Genomic DNA, 12,041 nt, shown 5'->3' on the forward strand with positions numbered 1-12,041 from the left:
TCTTTAGAAATTCCAAAAAAGATTAGTAGTTCAAATTTTCTTCACTTTTTTTCAAAAAATGTTCAAAAATTAAAAAAAGATTAAAATTTCGGACTTTTTTGCATTTTCTAATTTTGTTCAATAATTCAAAATATGTTCACGGATTTCAGAAATGTTCCTGTTTTCGAAACAGTTCAGAAATTCTAAAAAATGTTCATATTTCCAAAATTTGTTCGTAAATTTAAAAAATGTTCAGGAAATTAATTAAATTTTTGGAAAAAATTCACGTCTTGAAAAAATTGTTAATTTTTTAAAAAATGTTCCTGTTTTCAAAATTTGTTCATGAACTCAAAAAAGTTCCCGTTTTCAGAATTTTCCACAAAATGAAAAAATGTTTTGGAGAATTTCATAATATATTCGTGTTTTGCAAAAAATATTCATAATTCTGAAAATGTTAGAGTTTTTCAATATTTGTTTATGTTTTTTGAAAAATGTTTGAAAAAGTTATTTGTGGTTTTGAAAAGTTCTCGTTCTCCATTTGTTCCTTTTTCTAGCAAAAAATGTTTGAGATTCCCAAAAAAGTTTCAAATCTTTAAAAGTTTGTCTGCAAATTTTGAAAATGTCCATTTTCATAAATGTATCTACTTTTGTGAAAAAGAAAACCACGTTTGAAATTTTGAAAAAAGTGTATTTTCTTTTGCCGCGTTATGTTCATATAATATGAGCTGGCATTTTAGATAAAAAAGTCTATGAACACAGTGGCTACCAATGTTGGTTCACTCGTGTGTTCGAATCTCATAGATGGACATTTTTGGGAATTTTTGCGAGCTGCTCTTTCTATTTTATTGTTGTGTTCGCTTCACTAGCACTAGAGACAGCTCGTCGCGGTGGATAGCTGCTCTTTCTATTTTAACGTATTTTACTGTTGCCGCAGTAAGCGGCGTACAGGAGGTCCCGTTCGTTTGGCCACAAACTTGGCTCAAACTTGGGCCGGGAATGGGTCAAAAGCGGACAGAAAACGGACGACTGCGGCCGCGCATTGGAAGGCCTGCTTTGTCGGTTTACCCCCAAACGGAAGCGAGCGGATAGGATGGGGTCGCGCGTTAGAGTTGGCCTAAGCAGAAGTTTGACCATAGTTTTGGTTAGCAAAGTATCTGTTAGAACAGACTTTAGCTATAACAAAATATACAACTAGTTTACAGATGATAAAATGGCGTGTTGCTTACCGGAACCATGACGAGCGGAGAAAGGGACCAACACCACAAACGAGCATTGGAAACCATGGGCTGGTTGGCAGGTATATCTCGGATCACCCACCAGTTATTCAAAGCACTAGCTTGGAGAGGAAGATGGTCGTGTGGGCCCAAAGTGCAGGGTCAAGAAAGCAGAAAGAAGGAAAGAAAGGACGGAGAAAAAGACTGACTCTCCACGTTCTTATCTGCAGCCGGTTTGCTCCTGCTTTCGCTCCGCCCGCCGGCTGGCAGCGAACCGAATCCGGTACTGGCAGTACTCTCCGGCGCTAATCGCAATGATTTTCGCAGTAGGGGTCTTGGCTTCTTCCGCTGATCCTCATCTACAATGCCGACTATTTAGGGCCGCGCCGCGGTAGCAAGGATGGGCGCACGGACAGACTCACTGCCACTTCACCGCTCCCCCCCCTTTCCCCACTCTTCTCCAACCCCCGGACGGAGGTAAAGAACCCAAAAACCCTCATTCCCCCCTCCTTCTTCCTCATTAATCGTGTCGTGTGAGATCCGGGCATTTCTTCGTTGTGGCTCCTCTGCTCCCGGATCCTGCTTTGCTTGCTGGGTAGGGATGGCGCGTTCTTGACGGCCCAAGCGCATCGATCTTCCCCTCTGTTTTTTGTGTTTTGTTTTTCGTTTTCCGTTCTGTGTTCTTGTTTTCCCTCTCTGCTTCTGCCTGCTTCTTCGTTTGATGTAGTCTCTAGTCTAGCGCCCAATCTTTGCGCGTCGTCGAGGTCCTCAACCGCACCTCCTCTCGCGCAATTTCCCCTTTGATTCTTTCTTCTTGTTCCGTTGCCTTTACTCTCTCCGTCTTTTTTTTTTTAAGTTTTGTTCCAAAAAACCCTAATGTCGAGGATGGATTTCACCCTGTTTTTCTCCACACGCTGTCTCTTTCTTGATGTCTGGTGCGACGACTCCGAAGTCTGGTCGTCCTCGATCTCTATCCACTGCAATTTCCTCGTAATTATAAAACTAAAAAGAATTGGAAGTTACTGCAGTTTAGTCGTTTGGACGAGAACTGTTGGTGCTTGTGCTAGTTGCACTCAGATATCTTTTCCCTCGTTGGAGTGTAGCACCAAATCTTATAGGGGTGTCTTTTCCCTAGTTTTCTCCTTGGATAATCAAATTAACTACTTTTTCATGGGTGCTTGCTGCCGAGATTGCTCAACTTTTTGTGTGGTGTGAGTAGGATCGTAGAATTTTCTGCCGATTGCCTGTCAAATCAAATTATAATGATAGCAAGAAACACTGTTGCAGTCTTTACTATCTTGTCAATGTCCAACTGACTTTTCCTGTACGCTATTGTCTGCTGATTTGCAAAGACCTTATAACCATTATACATCCCTGAAAGTGTTTAATACTCAAACATGCAAGTAGGGTATTAGTCAATGCTTAGGCTCATGCAGGCACTCCCTGATTGGTTCTGCTTTATGTCTGTACAATGGGATAATTGAGCATGATGCCGGCTGTAGCACGTCTTGCTTATATATACCTCTTTCCTGCCTCATTAATCACCCCACCTTGTCATTTGAACCTATCCTGGTACGAGCCAAGCATTCTTTCTTGTCTTGCATACTTGCATACTTCTATTGTCTGCTTTGCAGTAAACAAGTTATCGAGAATTACTTTAAGATTCGATATTGTTCTATATGATGGGGTTAATATTGTTACATAGTTCTTTTTGCTTTCTTGTTTTCCGGAGCTCTAGCCCGGAGCTCTAGCCAAAGCTCCAACAATTATGCATGCTAGTCAGCTCTGAAGGCTTGTAATGCTTATGAACGAGTAGTTGCTATTTTTTGTGTGTGGTGGGAGTGGGACCATATAATTGTCACCAATTGCAATTAATCCATTGGAATCAATAATGATTGCAAGAAGCACAGTTGCAGTCTTTAGCATCTTATCATTGTCTAGTCTACCTGTTCTGTACGCAGTTGTCTCCTTAACAAATAGCCTAAGCCATTGAAAGTGATTCATATGTTCTTAAGTTAGCTCAAATGCCCAAGTGGGCGATTAGTGAATTGCTTAGGATGCGTATACGCTTGCTGATTGGTCTCATTGGTCTCCATCCAAGTGGATACAGATAACAATGGGATAATTGAACAGGCAGTAGACCTGTAGTGCGCCCTTGCTTATAAGGCGCATTGCAGCTGCCTGTCTAATAACTTGTGAAGATCCACCCTGTTTCTAATTTGGCTCTATCCTTTTACCAGCTGAGCATTTCACTTTTGCCTTGCCAATTTAGATTTCGACTCAGGCATGTTCCGTTGCATTCTTCCATTGATTGTTAGTATTGTTTTCAAGAATTGTGAGTTCCTTTGCTGATCTGTTCTTGTGGTGTTCTACAGAAAGCTCTTATAGTTATGTATGTTCATCTCTGCAGCCTTGTAATTTTGTGCAAACGAATTAAATCATTTTGCTCAAGTAAGTTAGAGACTCAGTTTTGTTCACTGAGAAAATGAAAATCAAGCATCGGTAAAGCTGGATTTAGAGTAAATAGCTTTCTTTGGGTATATCTCTAGGTGTTTAGAGGCACAACTGTTTGTTTTGTTGGTCGATATGAGCATCATGCAACTTCTGAATGAGTTTATAAGGCGTTTGACTTTCCACCTATCCTGAGTCTAGGGATACTTGTTGATTTAATAATGTGTGAAAATTTGGACGGAAGCATTTGTTGTCATGTAGTTGCTATTGGTGATTTACTTTTGGAAAAAAGAGTTGATGGTATTATGCATATCATCATTGTAGACATCTTTCTTATTACTTTGTTGATCTTATGATTTATGAAATATCCAGGTGCTGCCGGAGCCCGGAAGTGATCGGAAGCCTGCAGTATGGGCAATCTGTGCTGCTGTGTTCAAGTCGACCAGTCTACCGTGGCCATCAGGGAGCAGTTTGGGAAGTTTGACAGTGTGCTTGAGCCAGGATGCCACTGCCTGCCTTGGATCTTTGGGAAACGTGTAGTTGGCCATCTCACACTCAGGTTGCAGCAGCTGGATGTGCGCTGTGAAACTAAGACAAAGGTTTCTCACTTTATCCTAACACCCAGTTACAAAATGGATGCTTAGATGTCTTTTATTTCTAAAGAAAATGGTGCCATCGTTTTTGTCCCAAAAGAAATTTCAAAGCTTAATGTTGCATCTTATAGTAGTAGGTCTTTGTGGGCTGTAAATCACATAAATCCCTGTTTAGAGAAACATTGCTTTTCCTGTTAACTTCTATGTAAAATGAACGGCACTGAAAATTGAATATAAAATTATATTGGTAGTTAGTTTTTTTTTTTGGAAAAGGGGACGTGCCCCAGCCTCTGCATCAGAAAGATGCATACGGCTCATATTATTAAAAGGATAAACCAGTAGCATAGTACCGAAAGGTCATAGCCGTAACTAAAACAAAATCTGTAAATAAGAAAAGCCCAAAGCCACAACCGGCTGGCAAAACAATAGGATCAATACATGTCTATCCTATTACATGACCGCCATCCAAACCGGTTGAAAATATCCCGAGCTACCATCTCCCATCGGGTAGACGCAGTAACCAAACGCTCCCTGGCCTCCGTCGGAGTGAGTAGCGACCACATACGGATGAACGCCGTGGCCCTGAAGATAACCTGCAAAAAGTGAATGTTTGTTGATCGGTTAAAGACTAAGTCATTTCTACAATTCCATATTGCCCACAAAAGTGCACAAACGCCAACCCAAATGTGTCTTGCAATATCAGAATCCACCCCATCTAGCCATGTTCCAAATAACATACTAATAGAGGTGGGCTGACTAATATTAAAAGCAATATGAACCGACCGCCACAGAATCTTAGCCAACGGGCAATCGAGAAAGAGGTGTTTGATGTTTTCAGAATGAACACAGAAGCTACATCGAGACGGACCTACCCAATTACGTTTTGCAAGCTACATCGAGAATGACTTGTTCCATATTGGTAGTTAGTTACTCCCTGCAACTTCTAAATTTTAGCATTTTGGTTTGCCATCTGGATATAATCCTAAAGTGACTGCCACATGAGACTAAGAAACGTTCTCGTATAACAATACTTACTAATTATTAATCCTTTATTGCCGTAATTAAGTTTCCAAAAGGTGACAGTGCCATTGATGCTGTGTTCTGTATTTTCTTCTGCTATTAAGAATTATCGTGATGTTGCTGACATGTGAAGTTCTATAGGACAATGTGTTCGTCACTGTTGTTGCATCGATTCAGTACCGACCTCTGGCTGGCAAAGAAAGTGACGCATACTACAAACTGACCAACACAAGATCCCAGATTCAAGCCTATGTCTTTGATGGTACGGTTTCTTGGACTACGTGAAGAATTCTATATGTTGTTTCAGTAGCTTACTACATTCATATCATCACTGATACAGCTGAATGTAATTTGTTCAACAAATCCCACTATTCCTGTATCCACTAATTTGGGGCACTGATTGATATCTGCAGTGATCAGGGCAAGTGTTCCAAAGCTCAACCTGGATGATGCTTTCGTGCAGAAGAACGATATAGCAAAGGCTGTGGAGGATGAACTTGAAAAGGCTATGTCGGCATATGGCTTTGAGATCGTGCAGACCCTCATTGTCGACATCGAGCCAGATGCGCATGTCAAGCAGGCGATGAATGAGATCAATGCAGGTTATTTGCTAAAGGCCTTATGTGATGAAAGTTGGACGCTTGTACTTAAATCTGGCCTCCATCATACTACTGACATGATACTTGTGCCTTTTGCAGCTGCAAGGATGAGGGTGGCTGCAAACGAGAAGGCGGAGGCTGAGAAGATTGTCCAGATCAAGCGTGCCGAGGGTGAAGCAGAGGCCAAGTACCTGTCTGGCCTCGGTATCGCCCGCCAGCGCCAGGCCATTGTGGATGGCCTGAGGGACAGCGTCCTGGGCTTCTCAGTCAATGTGCCTGGCACCACTGCAAAGGACGTGATGGACATGGTGCTGATCACCCAGTACTTTGATACTATGAAAGAGATTGGCGCGTCCTCCAAGTCCTCTGCGGTGTTCATCCCCCATGGCCCTGGTGCGGTGCGCGACATCGCCACGCAGATCCGTGACGGTCTTCTTCAAGGCCAGTCTGCCTCTGACAACTAGTAGTTGGCTTCGCCGGCATGAACTTTGAAGCTGGTGGTGGTTTGTGGTTTGCTAGCTATCGTCTAGAGTACTGTCTAATATGATGCATGCCGTATTATTATGAACTTATATGGAACCATATGTGGATCGTGGCATGCCATGCCTTAGGTTGATGTGCGGTAACAAAACCTTTAACCTTGTGGGAATGCAGGATGATACAAGTGTGTTATGAAATGTTGGTAATGAACTTGATCTAATGCTTTTGCCTCGTTTATTTTGCCTTATAGTGCTGTGGTTACATATTTTTCATGGGGGATTTCTTCTTATGTCTTTCCTGTTTTGCGAGAGATGTTTTTTCTTTTCTTGAGATTACACTTGTGCCGTTGTGCGTACCATATGTTTATAGAAGAGGAGACTATGATTACGATTGACGCCAGAACAATTGCAAGCTGATTGTTAGGGCCAACATCACACCATAGATACAAAGGCTACCCTCTGATAATACTAACACCTCTACCAAGAACCACATGCACAGCTTAAAATCAGCAACAAGCTTGCTGACCAACATAGCCTCGTAAACCTGTTCTGAGTGGCCGTTGGGAATATGCCCCGGACATGTATCCACCAATCATGAAGCCTATTGAGTTTACTGGGCACGCCAACCATTGGAAAGAGCTCAGAAAAACATGCCCACCACACGATACCTGGCGTAGACACATTGGATGAGCAGATGGTAGCCGTGTCTTGGTCTTGTAGGCATAGGTGGCAAGGCATCATGTCGTCCCGAAGCCCATGTCTACTCTCCAATCGGAAGTCCAAATGCGATATCAAAGGTGTTGAGTATCGTGATTATTTAGAAAATATTGGATAGCGTAGGATTTATTCTACCATGTCTTGTACTTTAAAAAAATCATGTAGATATCAGCCTAACCCCGATCCACAACTCTAGCCGCCGCCGCTTGCGCAGCGCGCCGCCCCGGGGCGGTCGATCTTCATGATCGTCACCAGGGGCCGCACCGCCTGTACCTAGGATTCGGCCGCCAATCCAGTTGATCGGCTGTCCTAGAGAGTCTTTTTCCGATTCTTTGATCCGGATTTCTCTCTCTCGCCGATCGTCTTGGTCGGCATTTCTTTTTAGCTTTCCGATCTAAGATCGGTTTGCATCGCCCGCCGCCGCCCGCCAACCCTCACGCGCATCTATTCCGACTTCGGCGTCGACTCCACTGGCCTCTTCTTACTTCTTAGACATGGCGGCCTCAAGCGACACGCAGCAACTCATGTCCGCCGTACATGTGCCTGTCCGTTCGCCCGTCGCTCTGCGCCGGTCGTCGTCGCCATGATTGGATCGGGTTCCTCCATCAATCTTCATCCCGCTCGGCTGCATCAGGCCGCTAGGCCTCCACGCACGTGATGCGTCCACTGGTTGCGTCAGTGATGCGCCACCTTGCACCCCGCTCAGGCGTGAGCCGCGCGCGTGCGTCGGCCGACGTGTCTGTTCGAGCGTCGCCTCAGTGGCTCGACCCCTTCATCACCAAGCCGCGTCCCTGACCTCGCGAGCGATCAGTTGGTCCCCGACCTGCGATCCGCCCCATCCGCGCCGCACGCTCGATCTAAGCCACTTGCGCGCGCCTCCACGGGTCCCGTTAAGATCGTCCCCGACTCCAGCGCGCCCCTCAAACGACCGAGCAGCGGGCTGATGTTGCGTCACCCCGTGGTTCTCCCTGCTGCTGCCCTAACCCGCGCACCCCCACCGCGTCACCCTTCGGGCCGTAGAGTCGTGGCACGAGGTCCACACCGCCGCCTCGAGGCCATCCCCACAGTTGCACTGGCCCGCATGCTGCCGTTGTGTCATCCCTTCAGGCCGTAGGCCATGGTGTGCGGTACATGCCGCCACCAAAAGGTCTTCCCCGCCATTATCCCCGACTCGCGCCCTGCCGCGGCATCGCCCCTTTGGTTCATCGTGCCGCGACACACAATCTACTTCATCGTCCCCGCGTGTCGACTTCTACGTGGTATGAGTCGTGCCGCCTCCCTAGGCGCGGGAACGCCATCGTCCGCGCACAGTGTTCGTCACCTCCCCTCCACTTCCTCCTTCGATCACTCCCATTTCTCCACCGTTCTTATTGATTGAGATGCCTCCATGACGAGAGAAGTAAGCTCTTTCGATCCCTCCAAGTGGTTCTAGTCAAAAAAAAAACTATGGTTTTGATGCATTTTTTGGCATAAGAGGAACCCCAGTTCATCTAGTAGGTTTAAGCTTTGTTGATTCTAAGTTTATTTAGAATGATTCGGTATGATGGATGTGTTGAAGATGAACCCTAGTTCATATTGTAGTTTTTAGTTTTATTGATTCTATCGAGTTTGAAGATGAACCCTAGTTCATATTATAGCTTTCTTTACAATGGTTCATTGATGTTTGATAAAATATAATTGATGTTGGTTGAATATGATGGATGTTGGTACATGATTCATATGCATCTAATAGAATTGTTGAATATGAGGGATGTTGGTAAATGATTCATATGCATATTCCAATGTTGTTGATTATATCTTTATTATAGATTTATTTACAATTGTTGATTATAGCTTTATTTAGAATCATTTGAACATATGCATATTCCAATGTTGATTATAACTTTATTTAGAACATTTGATATGATGGATATTCCAATATCCAATATTCATAAATGATTCATATGCATATAAGCATATTTGATGAATGAATGAAGAATGAAGAATGAAGAATGCATATTTCAATGTTGTTGAATGGATGTTTGTTGATATTTGATGGAAGAATTAATGTTGTTGATTAGATTTTTTATTTAGTTAGTACTATATTAGTGGATTATATGCATATAGAATGAATGTTGATAAATAAATGTTGTCGTCAAAAATTTAACTTGAATTGGCAATTGTTTTCGGAAGACCCTTGATCTGAACATTTGATGTGACCTCATATACCATCGCTAATGATGTCGTTAATATGGCTGACAGAGGAAGAAAGAAGAAATATGTAGTACCTGCACTGCGCCAGAAAAGAAAGGAATATTTTCTTCATAGTGCCAACCGGGCTGTACACGACCTGAGCAAGTTTTATCATGACAGCAAGAAGGTGACACATATTCTTATTGGAGAAATTGCAATCCAAATTTCACCTACAGATGAAGTTGAGCCCAAGTTCAGAACACCACCATCTTAACGTGACGGGGTACTGTAGGTGCGTGTGCTAGTTATGCAATTCAAGAGTACTAGTTCGTTTGGACTTTTGCGATCAACGTGGCCGGATTTTTTTTAAGTTTAATAATTAGAGGTTAGTCAAGGTAGGAGAGAGAGTCCTAGTATTTCTCTAGTGCAAGTCCGTTTGGTAACCAACTTAAAAAATCTGCCAGGTTTACCGCGTCGTGCGCCTGCGTGCACCATAATAAAAGAGGTTGTGCCTCGTGTAACGGGGGGAGTTTTGAGAATCAGGAGATTTTCCCATCGTCTGGACAGAGTCAAGTCGGGGTATCTTCCCGTGACTAGTTGATACAAGTTGAAAAGCTGAATTCTTTGTGTATTTAGGCGAGGAGATTGGAGGCGAGACCTCTAGTTTGTTGCTGGTTCTTTCAGAACCGTCCACGTTCTTCCCGCAGGGGGTGTGCGTGTTGTTTGATTAGGTTTGCATCTGGTAAACCTAGTTTCTGGTTTGTTCAGAGTTATTTTGTTGCCTGATTGCTTGGAAAGTTAGACGCGGAAGGATTGCATTTGAGATCAGTGTACCGTGAAAGATTGGGGAATTTATTCGTGTCGTAGATTTTCTGTCAACGGTCGCATCAAGTGGTATTCAGAGCAAGGTTGATCACGGTACAATTTTTTTTCCTGCTATTTGATTCAATTGTTTGAAAGATGGTTAACTCGCAGCATGAGAAATCTGATCATGAGGAAGGCGATGAACTTCCGGAGGATCTAGAGATAAGTGATGATTTGCGTATCCATCTGATGTCGATCAAGGGAGCCAACAAGAAGCTTGTGACAAGGGTTGAGGAATTGTCTGCAAATATTGTAGGCGTCGAGGACAGGTTGAACGAGCGTCTGACTGCCAGCGACCGACAACGCACTGATAGTCTATAGGTGGTGACCGAGAGTCTTAATCGGCTCACTGCAGCAGTTCAGCGTCTTCAGCGAGAGATGTGGCACCCCGACAATCCCGCTCACCACGACAACGTCATGACCGTGACAACGATGATGGTGGTGATTTTTCTGAGGATTCCAATGCCCTTGGAGGCTTACCTCATCGACCACGGCATGATGCTGGGGCTCACTGCCATGCTGGGCGGGGCCGTGACTATGGCGGCAATGGTGCCCACAAGGATGATGGTTTGGGTTGAATCAAGATAACCATACCTGAATTCTCTGGACGTTGTGCTGACCCGGAGAAATATTTGGAGTGGGAGATGCGAGTAAATCAGATTTTTGACGGTCACAACTACTCCGAAGAGAAGAAGGTTCGTGTTGCATCAATGGAATTTACAGAGTATGCTCTTGTATGGTGGGATAATAAGAACCGTACTCACGAGCGACCAACGACATGGGCTAACATGAAGCGAATCATGAGGGAATGTTTTGTGCCTGCTTACTACACTCGCCAGCTTCATAGTAGACTGCGTCGTCTAGTGCAAGGTACGAAATCAGTTGATGAGTACTATAAGGAGATGCAAGTTTTGATGATCCGTACAGTTGTGCGTGAGTCTGCGGAGGCGACCATGGTACGTTTCTTTGAGGGGTTGGAAGAAAAGATTCGTGACCGTGTTGATTTAATGCAATATAATGATATTCATGAGTTACTTCATCAAGCGGAGCGTGCTGAACGTTGGGTATTGGAGAAGCAAGTTTCAGAGAATCGTCCGACTTACAACAGTGGGCGACATGGTTCTACTCCTATTGAGGGTGGGTTTAGTGCTAAACCGACTCCTTATAAGTCGGGAAGCATTGAACCGAGCAAAGTGGCGGCTGCGCCGAAGGAGGTTTCTCATGTTTCATCTAATGCGTCTTCATCTCATCATCGCAATATTATTTGCCACAAGTGTGGAGGACGTGGACACATGAAGCATGAATGTTCCAATCAACGAAGGGTTCTACTTGTTGATGCGGAATATATTTCAGAATCTGAACATGAGACGCCTAAGTTAGAGGATGGAATTGAAAGAGGTCATGGTGATACTATACTATGTTATCCTCAAGATAATCCTGATATGGATAGTTTGCTAGCACATAAGGTCCAGCGAGATGACAAGACCATTGTTGAACAAGGACAGCGGCGGAGTATTTTTCACACTGCATGTACCATGAAGGAAGAAGTGTGCAAACTGATAATTGATGGCGGCAGTGCTAGCAACATGATTAGCAAGGATGTTGTGGATTCTCTTTCTTTGCCAACTTGGAAGCACCCAAAACCATACTATATGAAGTGGATCAATGATGTGGGCAAAGTGAAGGTTACTCACAGGGTGAAGGTCCCTTTTTCTGTTGATGGCTATGTGGATAAAGTGGAATGCGACGTTATGCCACTGCATGTTTGTAATTTTATTTTGGGGCGTCCGTGGCAACATGATGTTAACGTTCTTTATCATGGGCGAAAAAATAGGTACACTTTTATGCATAAGGGTGAGTTCTATGTTATTCTTTTCAAGGATGCAAAGAATATAAAGTGTACTGTCGAAGTATTCAAGAAAAAATCTGCAAGGTATAGGACGAAACCGAGGA

The 12,041-nt window shown here is 43.9% G+C and overlaps 1 protein-coding gene across 4 annotated transcripts; it reads left to right on the forward strand.

Annotated features, from left to right (window-relative positions):
• Nucleotides 1-1,554: 1,554 nt before the first annotated feature.
• On the forward strand, nucleotides 1,555-6,573 carry LOC123111987 (hypersensitive-induced response protein-like protein 1). 4 transcript variants are annotated; one of them, XM_044532872.1, is made up of 5 exons: nucleotides 1,555-1,670; nucleotides 4,017-4,243; nucleotides 5,399-5,519; nucleotides 5,671-5,859; nucleotides 5,956-6,573. In XM_044532872.1, the coding sequence occupies exons 2-5, from the start codon at nucleotides 4,055-4,057 to the stop codon at nucleotides 6,318-6,320; spliced, it is 864 nt and encodes a 287-aa protein (XP_044388807.1). In that variant the 5' UTR covers nucleotides 1,555-1,670; nucleotides 4,017-4,054; the 3' UTR covers nucleotides 6,321-6,573. The 4 variants fall into 4 exon arrangements, with proteins under 4 accessions (XP_044388807.1, XP_044388809.1, XP_044388808.1 ...); XM_044532874.1 differs by lacking the exon at nucleotides 1,555-1,670 and adding an exon at nucleotides 1,770-1,788; XM_044532873.1 differs by lacking the exon at nucleotides 1,555-1,670 and adding an exon at nucleotides 2,500-2,765.
• The last annotated feature ends 5,468 nt before the right edge of the window (nucleotides 6,574-12,041 follow it).

The sequence above is a fragment of the Triticum aestivum genome, chromosome 5B, assembly GCF_018294505.1.
Source record: "Triticum aestivum cultivar Chinese Spring chromosome 5B, IWGSC CS RefSeq v2.1, whole genome shotgun sequence".
In the NCBI taxonomy this organism is placed as follows: domain Eukaryota; kingdom Viridiplantae; phylum Streptophyta; class Magnoliopsida; order Poales; family Poaceae; genus Triticum; species Triticum aestivum.

Coding starts and splice junctions, on each gene's coding strand:
- LOC123111987 (XM_044532872.1), top strand. CDS start 4,055: ATGGGCAATCTGTGCTGCTGTGTTCAAGTCGACCAGTCTACCGTGGCC. Junction 4,244..5,398: donor GCTGTGAAACTAAGACAAAG/GTTTCTCACTTT, acceptor GAAGTTCTATAG/GACAATGTGTTCGTCACTGT. Junction 5,860..5,955: donor GATGAATGAGATCAATGCAG/GTTATTTGCTAA, acceptor TGCCTTTTGCAG/CTGCAAGGATGAGGGTGGCT.